The 22,111-nt window shown below is 38.6% G+C and overlaps 1 protein-coding gene across 2 annotated transcripts in view; it reads right to left on the bottom strand.

The window, feature by feature from the left end:
* Positions 1-21,871, bottom strand: part of DTNBP1 (dystrobrevin binding protein 1) — a 121,400-nt gene extending 99,529 nt beyond the window's left edge. Inside the window, exons 1-4 of one of the 2 annotated variants that reach the window (XM_045866342.2) lie at positions 21,668-21,871; positions 14,885-14,938; positions 14,077-14,127; positions 5,106-5,166 (exon numbers count right to left, since the gene is read on the bottom strand). In XM_045866342.2, the coding sequence (XP_045722298.1) occupies positions 5,106-5,166; positions 14,077-14,127; positions 14,885-14,938; positions 21,668-21,723 (222 nt within the window). In that variant the 5' untranslated portion in view covers positions 21,724-21,871. Of the gene's footprint in view, positions 1-5,105; positions 5,167-14,076; positions 14,128-14,884; positions 14,939-20,734; positions 21,119-21,667 lie in introns of those variants that run through there. The other variant, XM_064597148.1, reaches the window with a different exon arrangement.
* Between the last annotated feature and the right edge of the window lie 240 nt (positions 21,872-22,111).

The raw sequence follows: 22,111 nt of genomic DNA, 5'->3' as shown, positions 1-22,111 counted from the left end.
CTGAAACCAAGAGTCAGACGCTTAACCAACTGTGCTACCCAGGCGTCCCTAAATTTTCATTTTAAAGCTGAGTACTGTATTTCTGGAAAGCAACAGAGGCACTTTTGATCAGATGTGGATCTTAAAATAACTCTATCAATAAATTTAAGATCCCCAAATAGCATAAACTCAACAACATATCTTACAGGAAATTCTTTCTCCTATATATTTTATTATAAAATACTTCTTACAATCAGAAGAATTATTTGTTAAAGCTCCTCTACAGGATACGGTCTTCACTGAACACTGTGGGACTCACCCATGCTGATTCACACAGCTGCAGTTCACTAATTTTCACCGCTGTATGGTATTTGATTTTGTGAATAACACTGTAATTTATTCTGTAGCTGGACTGTGTGACTGTCTAAAGTTTCAAAAAACCTGCTCAAACATTCTGGTACAAATCTCCTGGTGCACAAGTGCAAGTTTCACAAATGAGTTACAGATGCACCCGAGGTACCGCTCTCATCTGACAAGAGCGGCTCAACAGGACTGGGGTCATCAGACCGCCCCCCCAGCTACCTCTGACTTCAAGTAGCCTCATCTGTACTATGTAATAAGTCCTTGGCAACATTACCAGAGAAAGTATGTGCCACAGCAGCATTATCGGGGAAAGCCTGAGAGGCAGTGCTCTAGAGATATCCCCCAGAGCACAGCTGCTGTTGGAGAGGTATCTCCAACTTCAACTCCTACTTAAGGCCAATGCGTGTTTTCTTTTTTTTTTAATTTTGAAAAAGATTTTATTTATTTGACAGAGAGAGAGCAAGCATGAGTAGGGGGAGTGGCAGGCAGAGGGAGAGGGAGAAGCAGGCTCCCCGCGGAGCAGGGAGCCCAACGCGGGGCTCGATCCCAGGACCCTGGGATCATGACCCGAGCCGAAGGCAGACGCTTCACCGAGCCAGCCAGGTGCCCCAAAAACTATTAATATTTTTGACTGGTGCTTTTAATGCCTTCCTTTAAGAAATCTTTCTCTACTCTGAGGTCTTAAAGGTCTTCTACTGTTTCCCAAAAGATGTAATTTCCCTTTCACATTCAACTCTGATGGAGCCAAAATGTGAATCAAGTTCTTCATCTACTCTTATTCAACATTCAACCAGTGTACAAAGACATGATGAAGAGATGGAAGTTGTACACGTTGGGAGGGAAAAAATTAAAACCTACCATCTACACAAAAGAATTCCCACACCCAAATACAAATTATTAGAAAAGAGGATTTAGGGGCTCCTGGGTGGCTCAGTTGGTTAAGTGTCTGCCTTAAGCTCAGGTCATGATCCTGGGGTCCTGGGATCGAGCTCCAAGTCGGGCTCCCTACTCAGCTGGGAGCCTGCTTCTCCCTCTCCCTCTGCCCCTCCCCTCTTCCAATGCTCTCTCCCCCTCTCTCTCAAGTAGATAAATAAAATCTTAAAAAAAGAAAGAAAAGAAAGAAAAGAGTATTTAGTAAGATGGTTGAATATGGGATCAATGCACTGCAAGTCAAATACTGCAGGTTTTGGTAGGTATCAGGACAAAGAAGTTACCCTCTACAAAAACCTGCTAAATCATTTTACTCTAAATAGATGCTTAATGTTATTAAATTTCTACATTTGATTATATTATGTTGTACAACTGGTCCACTGTATTTTCTGCGTCTGACGATCATATATTTTTCTCCTTTAATATGGTAATGCGGTCAATTGCATTTAAAAAACCTCTAAGGTTGGGGTGCCTGGGTGGCTCAGTCAGTTAAGTGTTCGACTCTTGATTTGGGCTCAGGTCATGATCTCAGGGTCATGAGACTGAGCCCTAAGTCAGGCTCTATGCTGGGTATGGAGCCTAAGATTCTCTCTGCTCCCCCCCTCCCCCCACTTTCTCTCTCTCTTAAAAAAAAAAAATCTCTAATGTCAACTTTTCAATCCTGAAGTATTTTGTTTTTTATGCACTGCTGGGTTTGCCAACACAACCATACACTGCAGAATGCCTCCTTGGCAGAATGCCTTCTATCATCCAGCCCTCACAGGACATACACATAACAATACAAAGTTCTGGCTAATATTTATATAAGAAAACTTTATATTTAAGCTTGATACACATTTTAAAACAATGTGAAAGAAGATTCTCAAATTATATTTCAAATACAATTGTCAGCATATCACAATCACGAGACAGTATGAGGAGCACCTCCATAAAGGAGATGCAGGCCTTGCGCGTTGCTAGTGTTGAGGGGCCCCACTACTGCACATAAGCAACTGTTTATTATAAACGTTCAAGGTTTGGTAATCAGAAAACTATGCCTTGAGCACTTTATACCCTAACAGATTGCTACTCACATGTAGACATTTTGCTGGTTTTAAATATGCTTAGGCAAGTTGGTTGAGGGTTTGGGTTACATTATACCTAGATGAGCCAGATATTTACTTGTGACTTGAGAATAAAACTCATAACACAAGTTAGGTGAGAGATGACGACTTTATTTTGTTTATAATTTTTATATCTATATTCATGAATGAGACTGGACTTCGATGTCACTTTCTCATACTTCCCTTGTTGGGTTTCATTATGAGCTGGGCACAGTTTCCTCTTTTCTCATTTGCTGCAAAAGTCTATCTAACACTGAAATGGTGGATTCCCTGAAAGTCTGATAGTACTCTCCTATCTAACTCTGCAGACCTGGTGCTTTCTTAAGCAGAAAAAAAATTTTAATCGCTAACTATAATTTCTTTAGTGACCATAATACTATTTAGGATTTGAATTGCTTCTAGAATTGGTTTTGGTAAAAATTTCTACGATTTTTGCCATTTCATCTAACTTTCCAAATTTGTCAGAATTGTTCATAAACTCTTAATCTTGCTCTGTGCGGTAACTGGTTACATTCCCTTCAATTCTTAAATTTTTCAATACTTTTCCTTCTTTGAGCCATAAATATTCATAATATTTTTTATTTCCAAACATACGGAGTCTTGTTTTCCTGAACTGGCTTTCAGCTTCATTTGCAGTGAGATCAGAGAATATTCTGTATGACTTCACTTACATGAAACTTATTGAGGATTGCTTTATGCCTCAGTACCTGGTCAATTTTTATGTGTTCCAAAAATACGCTTTAAGGAAACTGTATTTTATATTTGCTGGGATGGTATTCTACATTTGTCCATCCAGTGAAGTCTGTTAATCACATTATTTAAATCTCCTATATCCATACTTATTTTACCTGTTTTTTTTTTTTTCCCTCTCAATTAAAAGGAAGGTATTAAAATTCTCCCATTTTGATTATGGATTTATCTGTTTTTTTCCTTGTAATTCTATTTGTCTTTTGTATATTGATCTTCTCCTACATTGTCTTTCCCTCATTCTTTCTAGAATGTTTATTAGATAAGTTGACCCATATGAAACTCTAACTTTACAGATCAAAATTAGACTAATATTGGTCATCTCATTTGGTTCAACCTCAAGATCTTCTAGAACTATTCTCTATTAACTCATCTTTCATATTTTCCACTTATCTCAGAGATTCCTTCTACATCACTATGTTCTTTCTTCATTTGTATATAATTGCTGTTGAAGCAATTATATACCCCTTGGGGGGTTTTTAATGTCAGTGAATTTTTAAAGTCATGTTTGATAAAATCTTATTCCTTACTCATTTTTTAATCCATATTTTATCTCTTTAAAAGTTTTAAAAGGCTTTGCATCTACCTATTTAATAGTCTGTACCCAATGGTGCAATACCTAATGTCCTTTGTAGGTCTAAATTTTACTCTTTGGTTCTGGTGCCTCTCAAACTTTTGATAATATATTCCTTTGTGTGTTTGCTAATTTTTTTTAGAGGGGTGGTAGAAAATTAATCGGTAGAAATACTGAGGGGCCCAGGTTTACACAGTTTTATCCATGTAGCATTTGTGTTTGTTTCTGCTGGGTGTCAAAGAACAAAGTCACCTGTGGTCCTTTCATTCTCGGTCGTGCAGGAAGTATAAATTTGAGCCCCACACTGAAATGAGGCCAAGGCGACAGTAATAAATCTAGAAAGGGGACTGTATTTATTCCAAGTTGTTATGAAGATAGAGAGGTTTCCGTGTTGCCTCTTTTTATAGACAGGGAGCTTTTCCTTCCTACCTTCACCTTTCACTGAGGGATGCAGCTACTTCAAAGATTCAAGAGCTCTGTGCAGAAGACTCAGATCCAGTTCCCCACAAAGTCTCCTTTCTCCATAAATCCTGGAAGCTTTTATTTTAGTATTTTACCCCAGCTTCCACAGGACTTTTTAAACCACTCTGATTTCAGTTCCCTGTTCTTTTTTTTTTTCCTTTTTTTTTTGGCCCTTTAGGATCTCCCTTAGTTTTTGTGAGCCTAATGTATTAAATAATTTTTAAAAAATCTACCCAGCATTTAAGTGTTTTATAGCTACAGAGCTTTTCAAAGTACCCGGTCTGCCTTACTACCAAAACTTTCATTCCCCCTTTTCAGTAATTTCTAAGAGAAACACTAATGTCTAACTTTCATCACATGTATTACTCTACTCTATGTAACTGTTAGAGCTTCACTAATTTAGGTAAGTGATAAAGAAAGTCAGTTTAAATTCATTAAAAGTCAGAATCACATAAGTATTTTTAGAGAGAAGTAAGTTTGATTGACATCAATAGCACAGAGTATTTGATCTTGGCTAATAAAGCTTTCAGTACATGTCCCAAATACTTTTAATTACAAGTCACTTTTATTCATTATACATTCTACACATACTGCTAAAAAATAGTTTGCTCTTCTGAGTGAACTGAGGATGACCCCTGAAACATTTACATTTATTTCTTAAGCAAATTAATGATTTTAGGCATCTCAAATTCAAAACATTATACCTAGATGAGCCAGATATTTACTTGTGACTTGAGAATAAAACTCATAAACTCTTTAATCTTAGGCTTAGTTTAGAGAAATTACAAAAATGTAATTGAGGGAGCTTCATAATCAACTACTAAATTCAACTGCAGATATCCTGTAAAATATTTTAATGTAGTCCCAAATGTAATTCCTTAAAAATTAGCCTTTAGCACTGCAAACAGATATTGTTCCCACAAGTATAAGATTAGCCAGTTCTTTACCTCTCCAGCACTTGCACATTCCTTGGCTCTTCTGTGAAGTGCAGCCCACGTATCTTCATACCTAAAAAAAGCAAAAAATAATTCAAAATGCAAACCACACATTAAAAAAAAAATACCATCTAAAACTGAACCTGGAACATCCTATGGTGCCCTAAGGAAAAAAAAAAAAAACAACTAAAAAATAATGGGGACATGTCACAAGGACATAGGAGAAACCTGAAGAGGCTTCCAATGGCCAAACCTGGGACAATCTGAGCAACAAAATAAATAATGGTAGTGATGGGTTATAACTCAAGGGCTAAAACAAACATCCACGAGTTCACAGTGATTTAAATAAACAACTTAACAAATGAATGGGGGAGAAGGGGGGAATTCTATAGAATTCCAATTAATAACTGTAGAAAAAATGATTAAAATATCACCACTTGGTAAACACGACAATAATTGTTTCAGGCAAGAATTCTAACGGATGCTAAAATTAGTGAGGGAAATTATGAAGAGAAACAACATATTTATTACATAGTTTCAAAATATCTCCTAAATTAAAAAGGGGGAAACAGTACAGCAGTGTAGAAACCAGGCAGACACTTCCCTAACCACGTGATCCACAGTAATGAAACATATAAACATCATGTGTCTATTAATGTGATGCCCTGAGGACACACCATTGCCCTCCTGGTATTCTTGCCAAAAAAACACTGTCTTTAATCATGAGGCGGGAAAAAAGGCATGTAAACCTAAATTGAGGGGCATTTTGCAAAATAATAATATAAAAATAACAAAAAGTACTCTTCAAAAGTGTCAAGGTTATAAATAACAAAGACTCAGGAACTGTTCCAGATTAACGGAGATGAAGGAGGTACGGTGACTAAATATAACCTATGATTCTAGATTGGATCCTGGTCCCAAAATAAGGACATTAATGGGATAGCTGATGAAATCTGAATGAGGTCTGTAGGTTATGGAGCAGGGTTAATTTCCTGGTTTTCATAATTGTACTCTTACACAAAATCTTCAAAATATGCAAAGCAATAATTGACAGAACTGAAGGGAGAAATAAACCGTTCTCCAATAACCGAGACTTCATACCCCACTCTCAATAATGAATGGTTAAAATGACCAGACAAAAGATAAACAAGAAAGGACCTGAACACCATAACACAATAAACCAACTAGATAGAAGAGATATATACAGAATACTCTACCCAACAACAGCAGAATACACATTCTTCTCAAGTGCACATGGGAGATTTTCCAGCATAGATCATCTGCTGGGCCACAAATTAACTCGCAGATTTTTTTAAAGGGGGTAAATGAGAAATCTCTGAACCTTTTGCTCAATTTTGCTAACCTAAGTCTGATCTAAAAAAGTCTATATATTCATATGAGATACATATTTATATATGTTATGAGATAGATATCATACGAAGTATCTTTTCTGACCACAATGGGATGAAGTTTGAAATCAACAACAAAAGGAAAACTGGAAAATTCACAAATCTGTGGAAATTAAACAAATACTTTGAAATAATCAATGGATCAAAGAAAAAAATAAGGGTAATCAGAGAATATTAAGAGATGAATGAAAATAAAACCACAACATACCAAAACTCATGGGACTCAGGAAAACAGGGCTTTGAGTGAAATTTATAACTATAAACGCCTTACATTTAAACAGAAGAAAGATCTCAAATCAACAGCCTAACTTCACAACTTAAGGAAGTAGAAAAAGAACAAACTGAACCCAAAGCTAGCAGAACGAAGAAAAAAATAAACATTAGGGCAGATCAATAAAATAGAATATAAATATATTGGGAAAATCAATGAAACCAAAAATTGGTTCTTCAGAAAGACTAACAAAATTAAGTCTTTAAGTGGACTAAGGAAAAAAAAGAGAAGACTCAAAATTAGAAACAAAAGTGGGGACATTACCAATTTTACAGGAATAAAAATGATTATGAGAGTACTATGAGTAACTGTACACCAAAAAATTAGATATCTAGATGAAACAGACAAATTCCGGGGCACCTGGGTGGCTCAGTTGGGTGGGCGTCTGCCTTCAGCTCAGGTCATGATCTCAGGGTCCTGGGATCATGCTCTACTTCGGGCTCCCTGCTCAGCAGGGAGTCTGCTTCTCCCCCTCCCTCATCTTCTGTCCCTCCCCCCACAACTTGTGCTCACGTGCATGCTCTCTAAATGAATAAATAAAATCTTCAAAAAATAATAATAATAATAAAAAAAACCAGACAAATTCCTAGAAAAAGAAAACCTACCAAGACTGAATCCCAAAGAAATTGAAAATCTGATATCTAGTAAGGAGACTGCATCTGTCATTGAAAATCTCACTCCTGAACAATAATGAATCAAAGAAGAAACTAAACAGGAAATAAAAATGTATCTTGAAACAAATGAAAATGGAAATACAACATACCAAAACTTACAGAATAGTTTTAAAAGGGAAGTTCATAACAAATGCCTACGTTAAGAAGAAAGATCCCAAATAAACAACCTAACTACACTTTAAGAAACCAGGGAAAAAAAACAATAACTGAGGCCAACATTAGCAGAAGGAAGGAAATAATAAAGATTAGAGAAAAAATAAATGAAATGGAGAACAGGAAAACAATAGAAAAGATTAACCAAACTAAAAGTTGATTCTGTGAAAAGACAAACACAGTTGACAAAACTTTAGCTAGACTAACCACAGAAAAAAAGACAGAGGACCCAAATCAAAATTATAAATGGAAAAGAAGACATTATAATTGACACCACAAAAATACAAAGGATCGTAACAGGCTGTTATGAACAACTATACACCAACAAACTGGACAACCTAGAGGAAATGGCAAAATTCTTAGAAACATACAGACTACCAAAATGGAATTAGGAAGAAACAAAAAGTTTGAATAGCAATTACCAGTAAGGAGATTGAATCAGTAATCAAAAATCTCCCAATGAAGGAAAGCCCAGGATGAGATGCCTTCACTGGTGAATTTTACTACACATTTCAAGAAGAATTAATGACAATCATTCTCAAACTCTTCCAAAAAATGAAGAGGAACACTCCCAAACTCATTTTAGGAGGCTAGCAGACTCTGCAACCAAAGCCAGTAAAGGACAATATCAGAAAAGAAAACTATAGACCAATATTCCTGACGAATATAGATGCAAAAACTCTCAATAAAATACTAGCAAGTCAAATTCAGCAGCACATTAAAAGAATCATTCACCATGATCAAGAGGGATTTACATCTGGGATGAAAGGATGGTTCAACATCTGTAAATCAATGTGATACACCACATTTATAGAAAGACCAAAAAAAAAGTCCTAGGAGAGAAAAGGCATCTAACAAAATTCAACATCTGCTCATGATAAAAAAATCTTAAGTATAAAAGGAGCATAACTCAACATAATAAAAGCCTTATTTATATAAGCTCATGGCTAACACCATACTCAATGGTGAAACATTGAAAGTTTTTCTGCTGCCCAACCTCACCACTTTTTTTTTTTTAGATTTTATTTATTTATTTGACAGAGAGAGACACAGTGAGAGAGGGAACACAAGCAGGGGGAGTGGGAGAGGGAGAAGCAGGCTTCCTGCTGAGCAGGGAGCCTAATGTGGGGCTTGATCCCAGGACCCTAGGATCATGACCTGAGCCGAAGGCAGATGCTTAACAACTGAGCCACCCAGGCGCCCCCCAGTCTCACCACTCCTATTCAACACAGTACTAAGAACTCCTTGCCAGAGCAATCAGACAAGAAAATGAAATAAAAGGCATCAGAAATGGAAAGGAAGTAGAATTGTCTCTATCTGCAGATGACATAATTTTATACATAGAAAATCCTGAAGACTCCACAAAAAAAACCTGTTAGATCTAATCAACAAACACAATAAAGTTGAAGGAAACAAAATTAACATACAAAAATCGGTAGCATGTCTATAAACTAACAATAAATTATGTGAAAAATAAAACAATCCCATTTACAATAGCATTGAAAACAATAAAATAGTTGGGAATCACCTTAACCCAGAAGGGGAAAGATCTCTACTCTGAAAGTTGTAAGACAATGGTTTAAGAAATTGAAGATGAAAAATAAATGGAAAGGTATCCCACATTCATGGACTGGAAGAATATTGTTAAAACATCAATATTACCAAAAGCCATCCATATATTCAATGCAATCCCTATCAAGATTCCAATGGCTTTTTTTTTTTAACGGAAGTATAAAAAGCCATCTAAAATTTATATGGAACTGCAAAGACCCCAAATAGCCAAAGCAATCCTAATAAACAAGAATAAAGAGTGAGGCATCACATTTCCAGATTTCAAGCTACACTACAGAGCTACAGTAATCCAAACAGCATGGAACTGGCATAAAAATGAATAGATCAATGGAACAGAATAGAAAGTCTAGAATAACCCAAGCATATGTGGTCAACTAATATTTGACAAGGGAGCCAAGAATACTCAATGGAAAAGACAGTCTCTTCAATAAATGGTTCTGGGAAAATGGGATATTCACATGTAAAATAATGGAACTATGCCCCTATCTTATACCTCTCCCCAAAATTAAGTCAAACTGGATTAAAGACTTAAATGTAAGACCTGAAACCATTAAATTCCTAGAAGAAAACAGGTAAAAAGTTCCATGACATGGGTCTTGGCAATGATTTTTTGGACATGACACCTAATGAACAAGCAACAAAAAGAAGTGGGACTATATCAAATTAAAAAGCTTCTGCAGAGCAAAAGAAATAACAAAGTGAAAAGAGACTAAAGAATGGGAAAAAAATATCTGCAAACCATGCATCTGATAAAAGGATAATATCCCAAATATATAAGGAACATATACAATTCAGTATCAAAAAAACCCCCCAAATAATCCAATTTTTAAAATTGTACAAAAGACCTCACTACACGGTTCCCCAAAGATAGATGAATGGCCAACAGGTATATGAAAAGATGCTAAACATCCTAATTATCGTGGAAATGCAAATCATCAAAACCACAATGAACTATACCACCTCCCACCTGTTAAAATGGCCATCATTAAAAAGATGTAACAAATGCTGGTGAGGATGTTGAGAAAAAGGAACCCTTGGTGCACCGTTGGTGGGACTGTAAACAAGTATAGACACTATGGAAAACATAATGGAGGATCCTTAAAAAATTAAAAACAGAACTACCATATGATCCAGCAATCCCACTTCCAGGTATTTAACCAAAGGAAACAAAAACACTAATTCAAAAAGGTATCTGCACTCTGATGTTCACAGCAGCATTATTTATAATAGTCAAGACACAGAAACAACTTAGGCATCCACTGATGGATGAATAGTGCATATATACAATATATACAATGGAATATCATTCAACCACAAAAAATGAGGAAATCTTGCCATTTGTGGCAACATGGATGGACTTTGAGGGTATTATGCTAAGTGAAATACATCAGAAAGAGAAAGACAAATACTCTGTGATCTCACCTATATGTGGAATAAAAAAAAAAAAAAAATCCAAATTCAGAAAAAGAGATCAGATGTGTGGTTACCAGAGGCAGAGAGTGCAGGGAGAGGGTACTGGAGGAAGGTGGTCAGAAGGTATAAACTTCCAGTTATAAGGTAAATACTAACAATGTAATGTACAACATGATGACTACAGTAACACTGTTGTATGACATGAAAGCTGTTAAGAAATCTCATCACAGGAAAAAATTTTTCTGTTTTTGCTCTTTCTGTTTTATCTCCATGAGATGATAAATGCTAACTTACTGTGATCATTTCACAATACATGTAAATCAAACAACTATACTGTACACCTTAAACGTATACAGTGACATACCTCAATTATATCTTAATAAAACTGGAAAAAAAATTTTTAAAAACCTCCCCAAAAAAGAAAAGCCTGGGTCCTAATGGCTGCACTGATGAATTCTGCCAAACATTAAAAAAAACAACGGTCTCAAATTCTTCAAAAAAACCAGAGGAGGGAACATTCCCTAATTCATTCTAGGCCAGCATTGCCCTGATACCTAAGCCAAAGACACAGACCAAGAAAACTACAGACCAATATCCTTTATGAACGCTGATGTAAAAATCCTCAATAAAATACAGCAAACTGAATTCAGCAGCATATTCAAAGGATATATACCATGACCTATCAGATTTTTTTCTAGAATTCAAGAATGATTTCACATATGAAAACCAATCAGTGTAATATAACCACATTAACAAAATGAAGGGGAAAAATACATAATTTCAATTGATGCTGAAAAAGCATTTGACAAAACTCAACACACTTTCATAAACTCAGATAAAAACTCAAAAAACAAGGAATAAAAGGAAACTATGTTAACATAATAAAAGCCATTTATAGAAAACCCACAGCTAACATCATACTTGGTGGCAAAAGATTGAAAGCTTCTCCTCTCAGATCAGAAACAAAGATGCCTGCTTTTGCTAATTCTATTCAACATAGTACTGGAAGATCTAACCAGAGCAATTAGGCAAGTAAAAGAAAGAAAAGGTATCAAATTGGAAAGAAAGAAGTAAAATTATGTTTACCAGTGATATAATCTTACATGTAGAAAAGCCTAGGGATTCCACAGAAACAAACCCTGTTAGAACTAATAAACAAATTCAGCAAAGGAGTAGAATATAAAATCAACACACAAAGTCAGTTGTATTTTCATATACTAACAATGAAAATTCAAAAAAGAAATTTAAAAACTCCACTTATAAAAGCATTAAAGAAATTTAGGATTTAACAAAGATGAAAGACTAGTATGATGAAAACTACAAAACTGCTGAAAGAAATTAAAGAAGACGTAAATAAATAGAAAGATACCCCATATTCATGGATTGGAAGACTAATATCATTGAGATGTTGTCAATAATACACAAAGTAATCTATAAATATTTAATGCCATCTCTATCAAAATTCCCATGACTTATTTTGTAGAAGCAGAAAAAAAAATCCATCTACCAAAATGCACACTTAAAAATGGTTAAGATGGTAAATTTCATGTTATATGTATTTTGTCACAATTTTTAACAATTAAAAACATTGTAATTTAGAGATCTGCTATTTAAAATGGTCTTTCCTCCACTTAATATTAGTTCCAAAGAGAAAAAAACTGTGTTTCAGGGCAATGAACGGACATATTATAGACATCTTCCTATGGTTGTAAATTTTCATGTTAAGTCCCACAGTGCACCCCATTTCAAACAACTACCACACATGAAAGTCTACCCATCTAAATCTTTCAATGAAGTCCATTCAACTAAATCACTAGATTAAAAAAAATAATGATAAAATGTAAAGAGTACACCACTGATCTTTACCATACCTTCTTTCATGTTCACTTATGCTCTTCACTCAACAAAACCAAGCAGGAAACTGGTATCAAATTAAGCACTTTTCATTTCAAAAAAGAAAAAAAATCTTTAGATTTAGCAACCATAAAAAGAAAGCCAGGAAAGAGCTAGAAAAGAAAAAGCAAACTGTGGGCATAGGTGACCGTGTCATCATAAATGCAGCTCTATCTTCTCCTGCACACATCTTCAGCACGGATCTGTCAGAGGGCTCACTATTAAGCTCAGAACTGCATATGACATACTTAAGCTATATATTTTTATAACAGCTACATTGAGGTAATTCGCATACCATAAAATACACCCCTTTAAAGTGTCTCATTCAGTAGTTTCTAGTATATTCAGAGTTGGGCAACTATCACTACCACCTAATTCCAAATCATTGTCATCACCCCAAAGTGAAAGCCCATACTCATTCCCCTCTCTCCTCCAATCTGTGGCAACCACTCATCTACTTTCTATCTCTATGGATTTGCCTATTCTAGACATTTCACAGAATGGAATCATGTGTTGGGTTTTGGGGTGTCATCCACCTTGTAGCACGCACCAGTGTTCCGTTCCTTTCTGTGGCTGAATATACACTCATCAGTTGGTGAATACTGGTGTTGTTTCTACTTTTTGGCTTTTGTGAATAATGCTGCTATGCACATTTGTGTACAAGTTTCCATGTGGACGTATGTTTTCAATTCTCTTGGTGTGAAATTGCCAGGTCACACAGTAATTCTACATTTAACTTTTTAAGAAACCACCAAACTGTTTCCCACAGCAGCTGCACCATTTTATGTCCCTACTAACACTGCAAAAGGGTGTTATTTCTCCATGTGCTCAACGCTTATTATCTTTGTTTTTGACTACAGCCAGACTAGAGGGTGTGAAGTGGTATCTCACTGTGGTCTCGATCAGCATCCACAAATGGTGTTGAGCATCTTTTCATGTGTCTATTGGCTATTTATATCTTCTTGAGAGAAATATCTATTCAAAGCCTTTGCCTATTCTTCACTGGGTCTTTTTATCGCTGAGTTATAAAAGTTCTTTATATACTCTAGATTCAAGTCCCTCGGCAGAAAAATGATTTGCAAATATTTTCTCCCATTCTGTGGACTGCTGTTCCACTTGCTTGATGGGTTCTGTGAAGTACAGAGGTTTTTAACTTTAATAGAGTCCAATTTATTCTTTTCTTTTGTTGCTTATGCTTTTGTTGCCACATTGAAGAAAATCATGTATTTTAATACTAATCTGCATGCCAATAGGAGGGGAGTAGAGAAGAAAGGGCATAAAATTAAAAATCAAAGAGAACTATCAAGGACTTGAATTCAAAATCAATTTTCTTGCAACAGAAAAACCATAAACATAAATACACATAATAAAGTACTGACTAACAAATACAATAGTGATCAATCTGCTCAAAGTCTGAACGGACTTTTCATTAATCAAGGAAAAGTAAAAACCCCTCAGGGAAATGAATAAATTAATAATTTCTAATCACTATGTTTAGGTAAAATTTAGTTGTTTTAAGGTTTCTACCTATAAAATTATAAAATATTTTTAGACAATAGTCAGAAGCATAATTTTCTTATTTAAATGGAAACACTTACCTGCTAAGTAATTCTAGACCAGCAGAGTACTTTGGCGAACATGGAACAGTCCTGCCAAAAAAAAACCAAAACCAAAAACAAAACCACTTAATTTATTAAAATTGCTTCCAATTTAGGCCAACTTAAAAAAAGCTACATATGAGAATTTTGACACTGTCGATTGTTATGTGGAATATTTTTAAATTACTAATGACAATTTACCTAAACTTTCAGAGAAATGTATTGTTTTATGTCACAATTCAAATACTGTAATATACTATCATCCATCACTCTGCCCTACAGATTAGTTTTAGCAAACACGATGAATACCTTGATAACATGCTAGATAATAAGAATTTTTTTTTTAAAAGCTCATAATCTCTAGGTTTAAAGTGAAATTTGGTTGTGTTTTACCTATTAAAAAAAAATGAAAATGAAAAGTTGCACAACACTGGTGTGTTTTTATATAAAACAGGTAACACAGCTCCGGAGGCTCACTTGCCAAGTACTGTTTCAGTTTTAATCTGCTTCTCAATAATGCAGGACTTTTACTTTGTGCTTAATATACAAAATGATTAACTGTGATCAAACAATAACCACTGGTTGTCCTAGAATAAAACGACTCCCCCTCACCATGCCCCTTTCAGCCATTTCATAATTTTTTCAGAAAATTTTCCAGTGTTACACAATTTATAAATAATCAGATTGCTTTGTCGTCAAGTGCACTCAACAGATGTAAAATCCACTAAAGTAATCATACTACTATAACTAGAGCTGAACGCTATGTGAAATTTAAGTCACAGTAAATTAAATCTTAGCACAGGCTTACCTTGGTTTGCTTTTTACTTTAGCTTCTCTTGACTTGTCACTTAAAGTCTTCAGCCTATAATTCAACAATTATAAAATATCATATTTTTACAGCTTAAGAGATTTTTTTCAACCATGAATTTCACAGTTCTTAGAATTTTACATTGGATGAGCTAATTATTTTAGCAAGAATTAAGCACCTCTACAGACAAGTATTTGAGTGTTTACTGGACGTCAGACACCTCAAATAGAACATTTGTAGCAAACATCTTTATATTTTTTCTTGCCGCAATCCCTTTTTTAGAAACAGTTCCTAAGTCTGATTGGACTACAGAAATGTCATTTACCTGGTATTATTAGAAAAAGAAGTGATCCACATAGGTGAATTTGGTAGGCAACAAAGATATCCAAGTGGCACATTTTAATAAAAGATATGATACCAGGCACTCAAAGCTCTTTAAGTACCATTTTGTGAAATTTTAGACACTGATCAAAAGCTTTCTAAAATATATTACAAACCTTTTTCATTACAGAGGACTTGGTATATTCTATTTAACATTTTCTGCTAACTCCAGGTCATTCTTATGAATACCACTGGATCACATTTTGTGGCAGAACAATCATCTCCTCAGATGTTTGAGCTAGGAATGCCTTTTCATTTGCCAACCTGAAACCAATCTATGGTGATCTGAGTTTGTTTGGAATCCTGTGTCTATTTTTTTCTAAATTTAAATTTCCCATCTCCACCACTGGTCATTTGGTTATCAGTGATAACTCACTGCTCCTGCTAGCTACCTAACTAACTGCAGCCTCTTCCTTCTCTATTATTGGCTTTTTTAAATTACTGGGCTAGAAAACAGATAAATGGGCTAGAGATGCACAGAAAAAAATAAAGTTAAATAGGCTCCTCTATATATCATATGAAGTTCAAAGACTTTGTACAATTTGTTTTTGCTTCACTGGGCCATTTTCACCTTCTTTTGGCTGTCGACTCTGTACCATATAATAGAGGTTGCCAAAAAACGAGTGCTACATTATGAGCCACTCTCGTATCAAATGAGATATTGCTGTAAATGTTCTTCTTCGTGTGGTTACTTCAACAAATCTTCGTTTCTAAGTAGAGTCTGAAACACAGGCCACGGTACCACCACTAGCCCCTAACAAGCCTTTGGTAAAACAAGAAATAGGTGCCCGTTTCTCAAGGTACTTGACCACTCTATCAGCCAGAAGCCGCCTACTGTATAAGCCGACTCTCCTATGTATGCCCCCAAGCCTGCGCCTCCATGTGCCAGCCCGGACCTAGGACTCCATCTTGTTCGTCCATAATGCCTGGCTAACCACCAGAAAGGAACTTTTTTTTTTTTAAACAAACTGGAATGCCAGTTCACACAAAAATTTTCGCATTATTCTATGTCGTTTTTCAAAAACTGAAATACTGATGAGATGAACTTCTTTGTTGTTAAAAAGACTCTGCAATCTCTTTAATAAACTCATTTGTTCCTCTCTTTCCAGATGAGTCAGGAGTTGTATGTAAAAAGTCTGAACTGTCCTAGAGAAACAATATAAATTTCAGGGCACCTGGGTGGCTTACGTGGTTAATCGTCTGTCTTCGGCTCAGGTTATGATCCCAGAGTCCTGGGATCGAGCCCCACATCAGGCTCCCTGCTTAGCAGGGAGCCTGGTTCTCCTTCTCCCCCTTGCTCATTCTCTCTCTCGCTATCTCTCTCTCTCTCAATAAATAAAATCTTAAAAAAAAAGAAAAAGAAAAAGAAACAACATAAATTTCCAAACTTCACCTTGGCAACTAGCAAATCCAGTTTAAATTAAGATTACGCAGCAACTAGGAAAAGGTATTTCGACACTCACGCTCTATCACCTCCACTCCAAAATTTGAGAAAGGCACTTAGTTGTGACATCCCAGGTAGAATTATACTAGGATGGTTATACAGAGTGGTACATTACACTCAAAATGATTTTAGTAATATTTTTAGTGACTCAGGACAATTCCATATAGTTAGGTATACAAGGATATTGCAAAGGAGCTGTTAAGATCCTTTTTGGACCATTCTTATTATATGGTCTGGCAAATCTGGAGGTTGGTATCTCAAATATTTACTTCTGAAATAAACTTTTACTTTTTCAATTGTAATATATTCAAATTTGGGGTGTTCTTCCACACACCCCCTAAAAAGAAAAAATTAGAATAAAAGAGAAAGAAGGAATATCACAGGAAGCTGAAAATAAAATTATTGGAAGGGTCAATGAGAGCTCCATGTGGCTCCTTAACAGCCAGCTGCTTTAAAATTGGTCCTTAACCAGTTGTAATGTGTGGAACTTATTTGATCTGGATTTGAACAAATCAACTGTAAAAAGACATTTCTAAGAACTAGGAAATTATGGATTATGGACTGGATAATTGATAATATCAAAGAATTAGTGTTAATTCTGTTAAGTATGATGTTGGCATTGCATTTATGTAATGTCTCTTTTTTTTTAGGGGTGCAAACTGATGTAGGAGAGATGTAACAGACAAATCTGAGACTACTTTTATAACTACGGGAGAGGCAAAAGCAAATGTGGCGATAGTTGACAATTGTTGGATCTGAATCATGGATATATGGGGTTCACTGTGTGATTCTATTTTTTATGTTTGAAACTTTGTAAACACATTTTTGTAATAAACACAGTCTTTTAGACATCCGTCTCTTCTCATCACACCTTCTCTACATAAATCATCTGACTCCTGATTTCCAAGGCATGATCTCAGGGTCCTGAGATTGAGCCCCGCCTCGGGCTCTGTGCTGGGCATGGAGCCTGCTTAAGACTCTCTCTCTCCCTCTCCCTCTGCCCCTCCCCCGGCTCATGTCCTGGCTCTAAAATAAATAAATAAATCTTAAAAAAAAAAAAAAAAGTACACATGACCCCTCCGTTCTGGAGCCTGAGAGTCACACAAAAGCTGCACAAACTTAGGAAAGGGAGAGGAATGTAGACTATCTCTATCCTAATTAACCCCAACTACACTTGTCAGTGCTGACCTGTTCCCTGAGGCTTTCTTACATTTCCAATTGCTTCTTGAGGTCAAGCATAAGTGACCTCACACAACAAATTCACTGTCAACCGCTTCTCTTTCAAAACTATTGAAATTCTTCTGTTTGTAAATGACATCATTTATCTAAGATACTCCACAGTTAACATCCTGAATTTCCCTACCTTTTTCCCTTTCTACATCTCACTGTTTACAAATTCACCCCGTGCCTGTCACATCCATTCCCTTGTGAAATTGCTACCAGCACCACCCTATCATCGCTCCCCTGGCCCATAATTATAGCCTAAATACTCTCCTAAATACTCTCCCTGTTCCACATGTCCAGCCCTCCCATCACACGGCCTCTCAAATTTCTTCCAGAAACACAAGCAGGCTCATGCTACTCCCTCCACAAAAACCTTCAAAGACTCAGTCAACCTAAAAATAAGCCAGGACCACTCTGTATAAAGTAGCAATCACCTTATCCCCCAACCCCCTTAACCTGCTTTACTGTTTGCAACAGTTCTTATGACCTTCTAGATATTCTGCCTCCCGCCAAGACAGACCTCACCTGGAGAGGAGTTCTTTCTCTACCAGGTAACAAGCTAAATGGCACACAGTGACCAGTGTGTTTCTATCCCTACCCACAAGAACCCAGAGCATTATAAACAGGAAACACCAGTCAGTGACAGGCAGCTATAAACCTTCAGTAAATCTGATTATCAGTTCCCTGAGGGTTCTGCATTCCTGATTACTTCATTCCTGAGGCTTTGGGTCCTAATTGCTCAAAAGGCAAAAACCAAAGACCAGAGTGGATTTGAAGTATGTGCTTCAGTATATCCCAAAGTTTCCCTTGGAGCTCAAGTCAATCCCTAAAAAGTACATGTTCTATGTGAGTTCCCCAAAAGGCTCTAAGAGTTTTGAGTAAGTCAAATGAAATTAGGACTCACCTAGGGTGAGGGCAGAAGGGTGAGGCCCAGAACCTCACTCCTGTAGTCACTTGGGCCAGCCAGCCACCCACTTAAGTAAGAAAGAACATGATATAATCTCCAGGTTTATCTCAATTTTGACTTAACTGTCATTATGAATAAAAATTTACAAAGGGGTGCCTAGGTGGCTCAGTTGGTTAAGTGTCTGCCTTTGGCTCAGGTCATGATCCCAGAGTCCTGGGATCCAGCCCCACATCAGGCGCCCTGCTCAGTGGGGAGTCTGCTTCTCCCTCTGCCCCTGTTTGTGCACTCTCTCTCTCTCAAATAAAATCTTTAAAAAAAAATTTATAAAAAAGACCCTAAGTCCATGGACAATTTAGAGTCTGCACCCACCCCGCAGGCTACCAGCATCTCTGGCCACTGTCCTTAACTGATCTTAAGTTGCATTTTTTTAAGTCTGAATGGAATGTGGAAATTCATTGTGTTCATCAGACTTGCTTTTATCACTACTGTGACATTCTCTTGGGAGACTGATAAAGCTAATCCTCTCCTACTTAAAAAAAAAAAAAACAAAAACCGAAGGACCACAGAAATCCACTAGGCCTTCCTTCTACTCATTCCCTCGTGCAACCCAACACTGGAAGCTTTAGAACAGTTGACACCAACTGTTCTAAAGGTATGTCAGGTACAGTGGGATAGCTCTAGGAGGTGAGGGCTATCTATGTAACTTTCACCTCTGAATCCCTCCCAGCCTTCACACAATATACACGACCGCTGTGTTTAATTTCATCTTTCCTCAGCAAGGCAAAATATTCAATTATGTAAAATAGGTTGATCTCAAGCTGAATACAGAGTGTTTACTAAAATGAATGAAGAGGATTCTTTCTTGGTAAGGGTCGCACAGGAATTAGTGAACCGGACAAAAGTGAACATCAGAGTTTAGAGCCGCCAGTCAGCTGCAAGACAGACAGACCTCACCTGGAGAGGAGTTCTTTCTCTGCCAGGTAACAGGCTAAATGGCACACAGTGACCAGTGTTTGTCAGTTGAGAGTGACCAGTACAGGAGGGAGCCAATCAAGTGTCTTAACTGGACTAAAAGCCCTCTCAAATGTAATCTCAAAGTGGCTCCAGTCTATGATATCGTCAAGAAGTCAAGTCAGTTTCCAAGGAGTTCTAACCAGATTCCCCCCCCCGCCCCCAGTCTCTTCCTAACTAAACCCTAAATTCAGGTTGTCCAGATCTCCCAGGATGGTTTGGGTCCAGAGTCCACATTCCTAGGTAAGTTTAACCCTCTTAAGCAAAGATCATGAGTGTGAATGGGTTCTGAGGCAACTACACAACCTAGAGAGTTTCAGTAACTACCAGATCCTGGACTGTTAGGCCATCAAGTCAAAGAACTGGTTGAAAGTAATGATAACAGGGTGGGTTTATCCATGACCACTCTCATGCTCCAAGCAGACTATTACAGTATCCCACGAAAATTCTTCAATAATTTACACCCTGAAGTTACTTTTTCAATTTAAATGGGGAAAAAAATTGCAAGCATGCAAAAAAAACAAAAACAAAAACCCATAAATGAGTAACTCCCACAGCATCTATCATATCCTTAAGAACTCCAAACCAAAACTATCAAAAATGATTTACATGGGGTAAATGCTCAAGTATTTGCCCCAAATCCTCAGCACCCAAAAGGCAAACCATGTAAACATTTTTGTTCCATAAGATAAAATCTTAGCCCCATCTTTCTCATTGAAAAGGTAAAATCCTATGATCGAGATGTCCTCATTCAGAAAATTCTCCAAAGGATTTGTACGATAAGGTAACAGACTCTTTATGAAGGTGACACCTTTTCTAAAGAAATGAAAAAATTAAAATGAATTAAGCACTAACTAGTAACAATAGATGACACGGTGCTTACCATTCTACACGCTGTGTTTTACATGTTCATTCATTAATCATCACAACCCTGTTAGTACCACCTTTATCACCTCTGTACAGTTGTGGAAACCGAGGCAAGACAATTCAAGTAACTTGCAAAAGCACATTTGCTTAGTGGCAGAGATGAGAACCTGGGAGTCTGGCGCTGGAACCTGTGCCTGTGGTTCCCAAACTTCCCAGCACGCTGGAATCAGCCGGGGGAATCCTGAAAACTCCGGCCCCAGTCTGATTACACTGGCATGGGCGGCAACCTGGGATCGGGAGTGTCCAAGATGCCCAGGGGACTCTGAGCCAAGTTTGGGAACCGCTTGGTCTGCGCTTGTAACCACCAGCTCGCTGTGAGCAGGGTCGATGGAGTTCTGTTGCTCTTCTGGCCCCACGAATTTCTTCACCAAGGCGCCGAACCGGCGCAGGGACAGAGGGAGCAAACAAAAGGGAGGGAAAGGGCGGCCGGCAGCGCCGAGGGCTCCGCGAGCGGGCCGCGCGAGGAAGCGGCGACGGGACGCGGACCGGCAGTGCGCGCTGCGGCGCCCGCGACCTTCGGCCCGGGCAGGAGGCGGCGGGCCCGGCTCCCCGCGGCGCCGCAGGAGCCCGAGGCCCGAGCCGGCAGGTGCCTCGGGGGCGCAGGCCCCCGTCCCGCGGCGGCGGAAGCGGGGGCGCGCTCGCCCGAACGCCGGGACGGGGGCCCAGGAGTCCCCCGCGCGCTCGGCGGCGCCGGCTGGGACCTAAGTTACTTAGTGCCGCCGGGCCGACGCCGGAAAGTTCGTTCCTCTGCTCGGCGGGGCGGGGATGGGAAGCGCGGGACGGGGCCGGGGCGGGCCGGGGTGCGGGGAGAGGAAGGAGGGAAGGAGGCGGCGTCCCGGGGGCCCCGGCCCAGCCCGCGGGTCCTTTCCGTCCCCCACCGTATACCCACCCGGAGGTGAAATCCTGCTGCACGCTCAGCAGCCGCTCGCGCAGGGTCTCCAGCATCGCCGCCGTCGCCGCGTCTCCGCCCCTCAGGCTTCAGGCCGCCGCCGCTGCCGTCGCCTCGGGTCCCGCGAGGCCCCCGCCACACCTGTCACCCGCGCGCCCCGCACACTCGCGGCCGGCCCCGCCCCCGGCTCGGTCGGCGCCCTGCGCTGCAGCCCCTTCCGCGTTCCCGCCCCCGGCTCGCGCGCTCCCGCCCCCAGCGCCCGCGCTCCCGCCCCGCCCCCGCCGCGCCCAGGCCCGCGCAGGCGCGGTGCGCCGCGCCGGCCTCGGGCTGCGGAGAAGGGGCGGTTCTTCTCGCCCAGCTGAGCAAGCCGCAGAGCCCCAGATGCACTTTTCTAGCCCAAGCCAGGCCCTCTCGTTTTTCTCTGAAAAAGAAGTGGCATCGTGA

The sequence above is a fragment of the Mirounga angustirostris genome, unplaced genomic scaffold (genome assembly GCF_029215605.1).
Source record: "Mirounga angustirostris isolate CCGP_5_RB_7025 unplaced genomic scaffold, mMirAng1.0.hap1 SCAF_8, whole genome shotgun sequence".
In the NCBI taxonomy this organism is placed as follows: Eukaryota; Metazoa; Chordata; class Mammalia; order Carnivora; family Phocidae; genus Mirounga; species Mirounga angustirostris.
The sequence above is the reverse complement of the archived record's forward strand: the minus strand, read 5'-3'. Positions and strand labels throughout refer to the sequence as shown.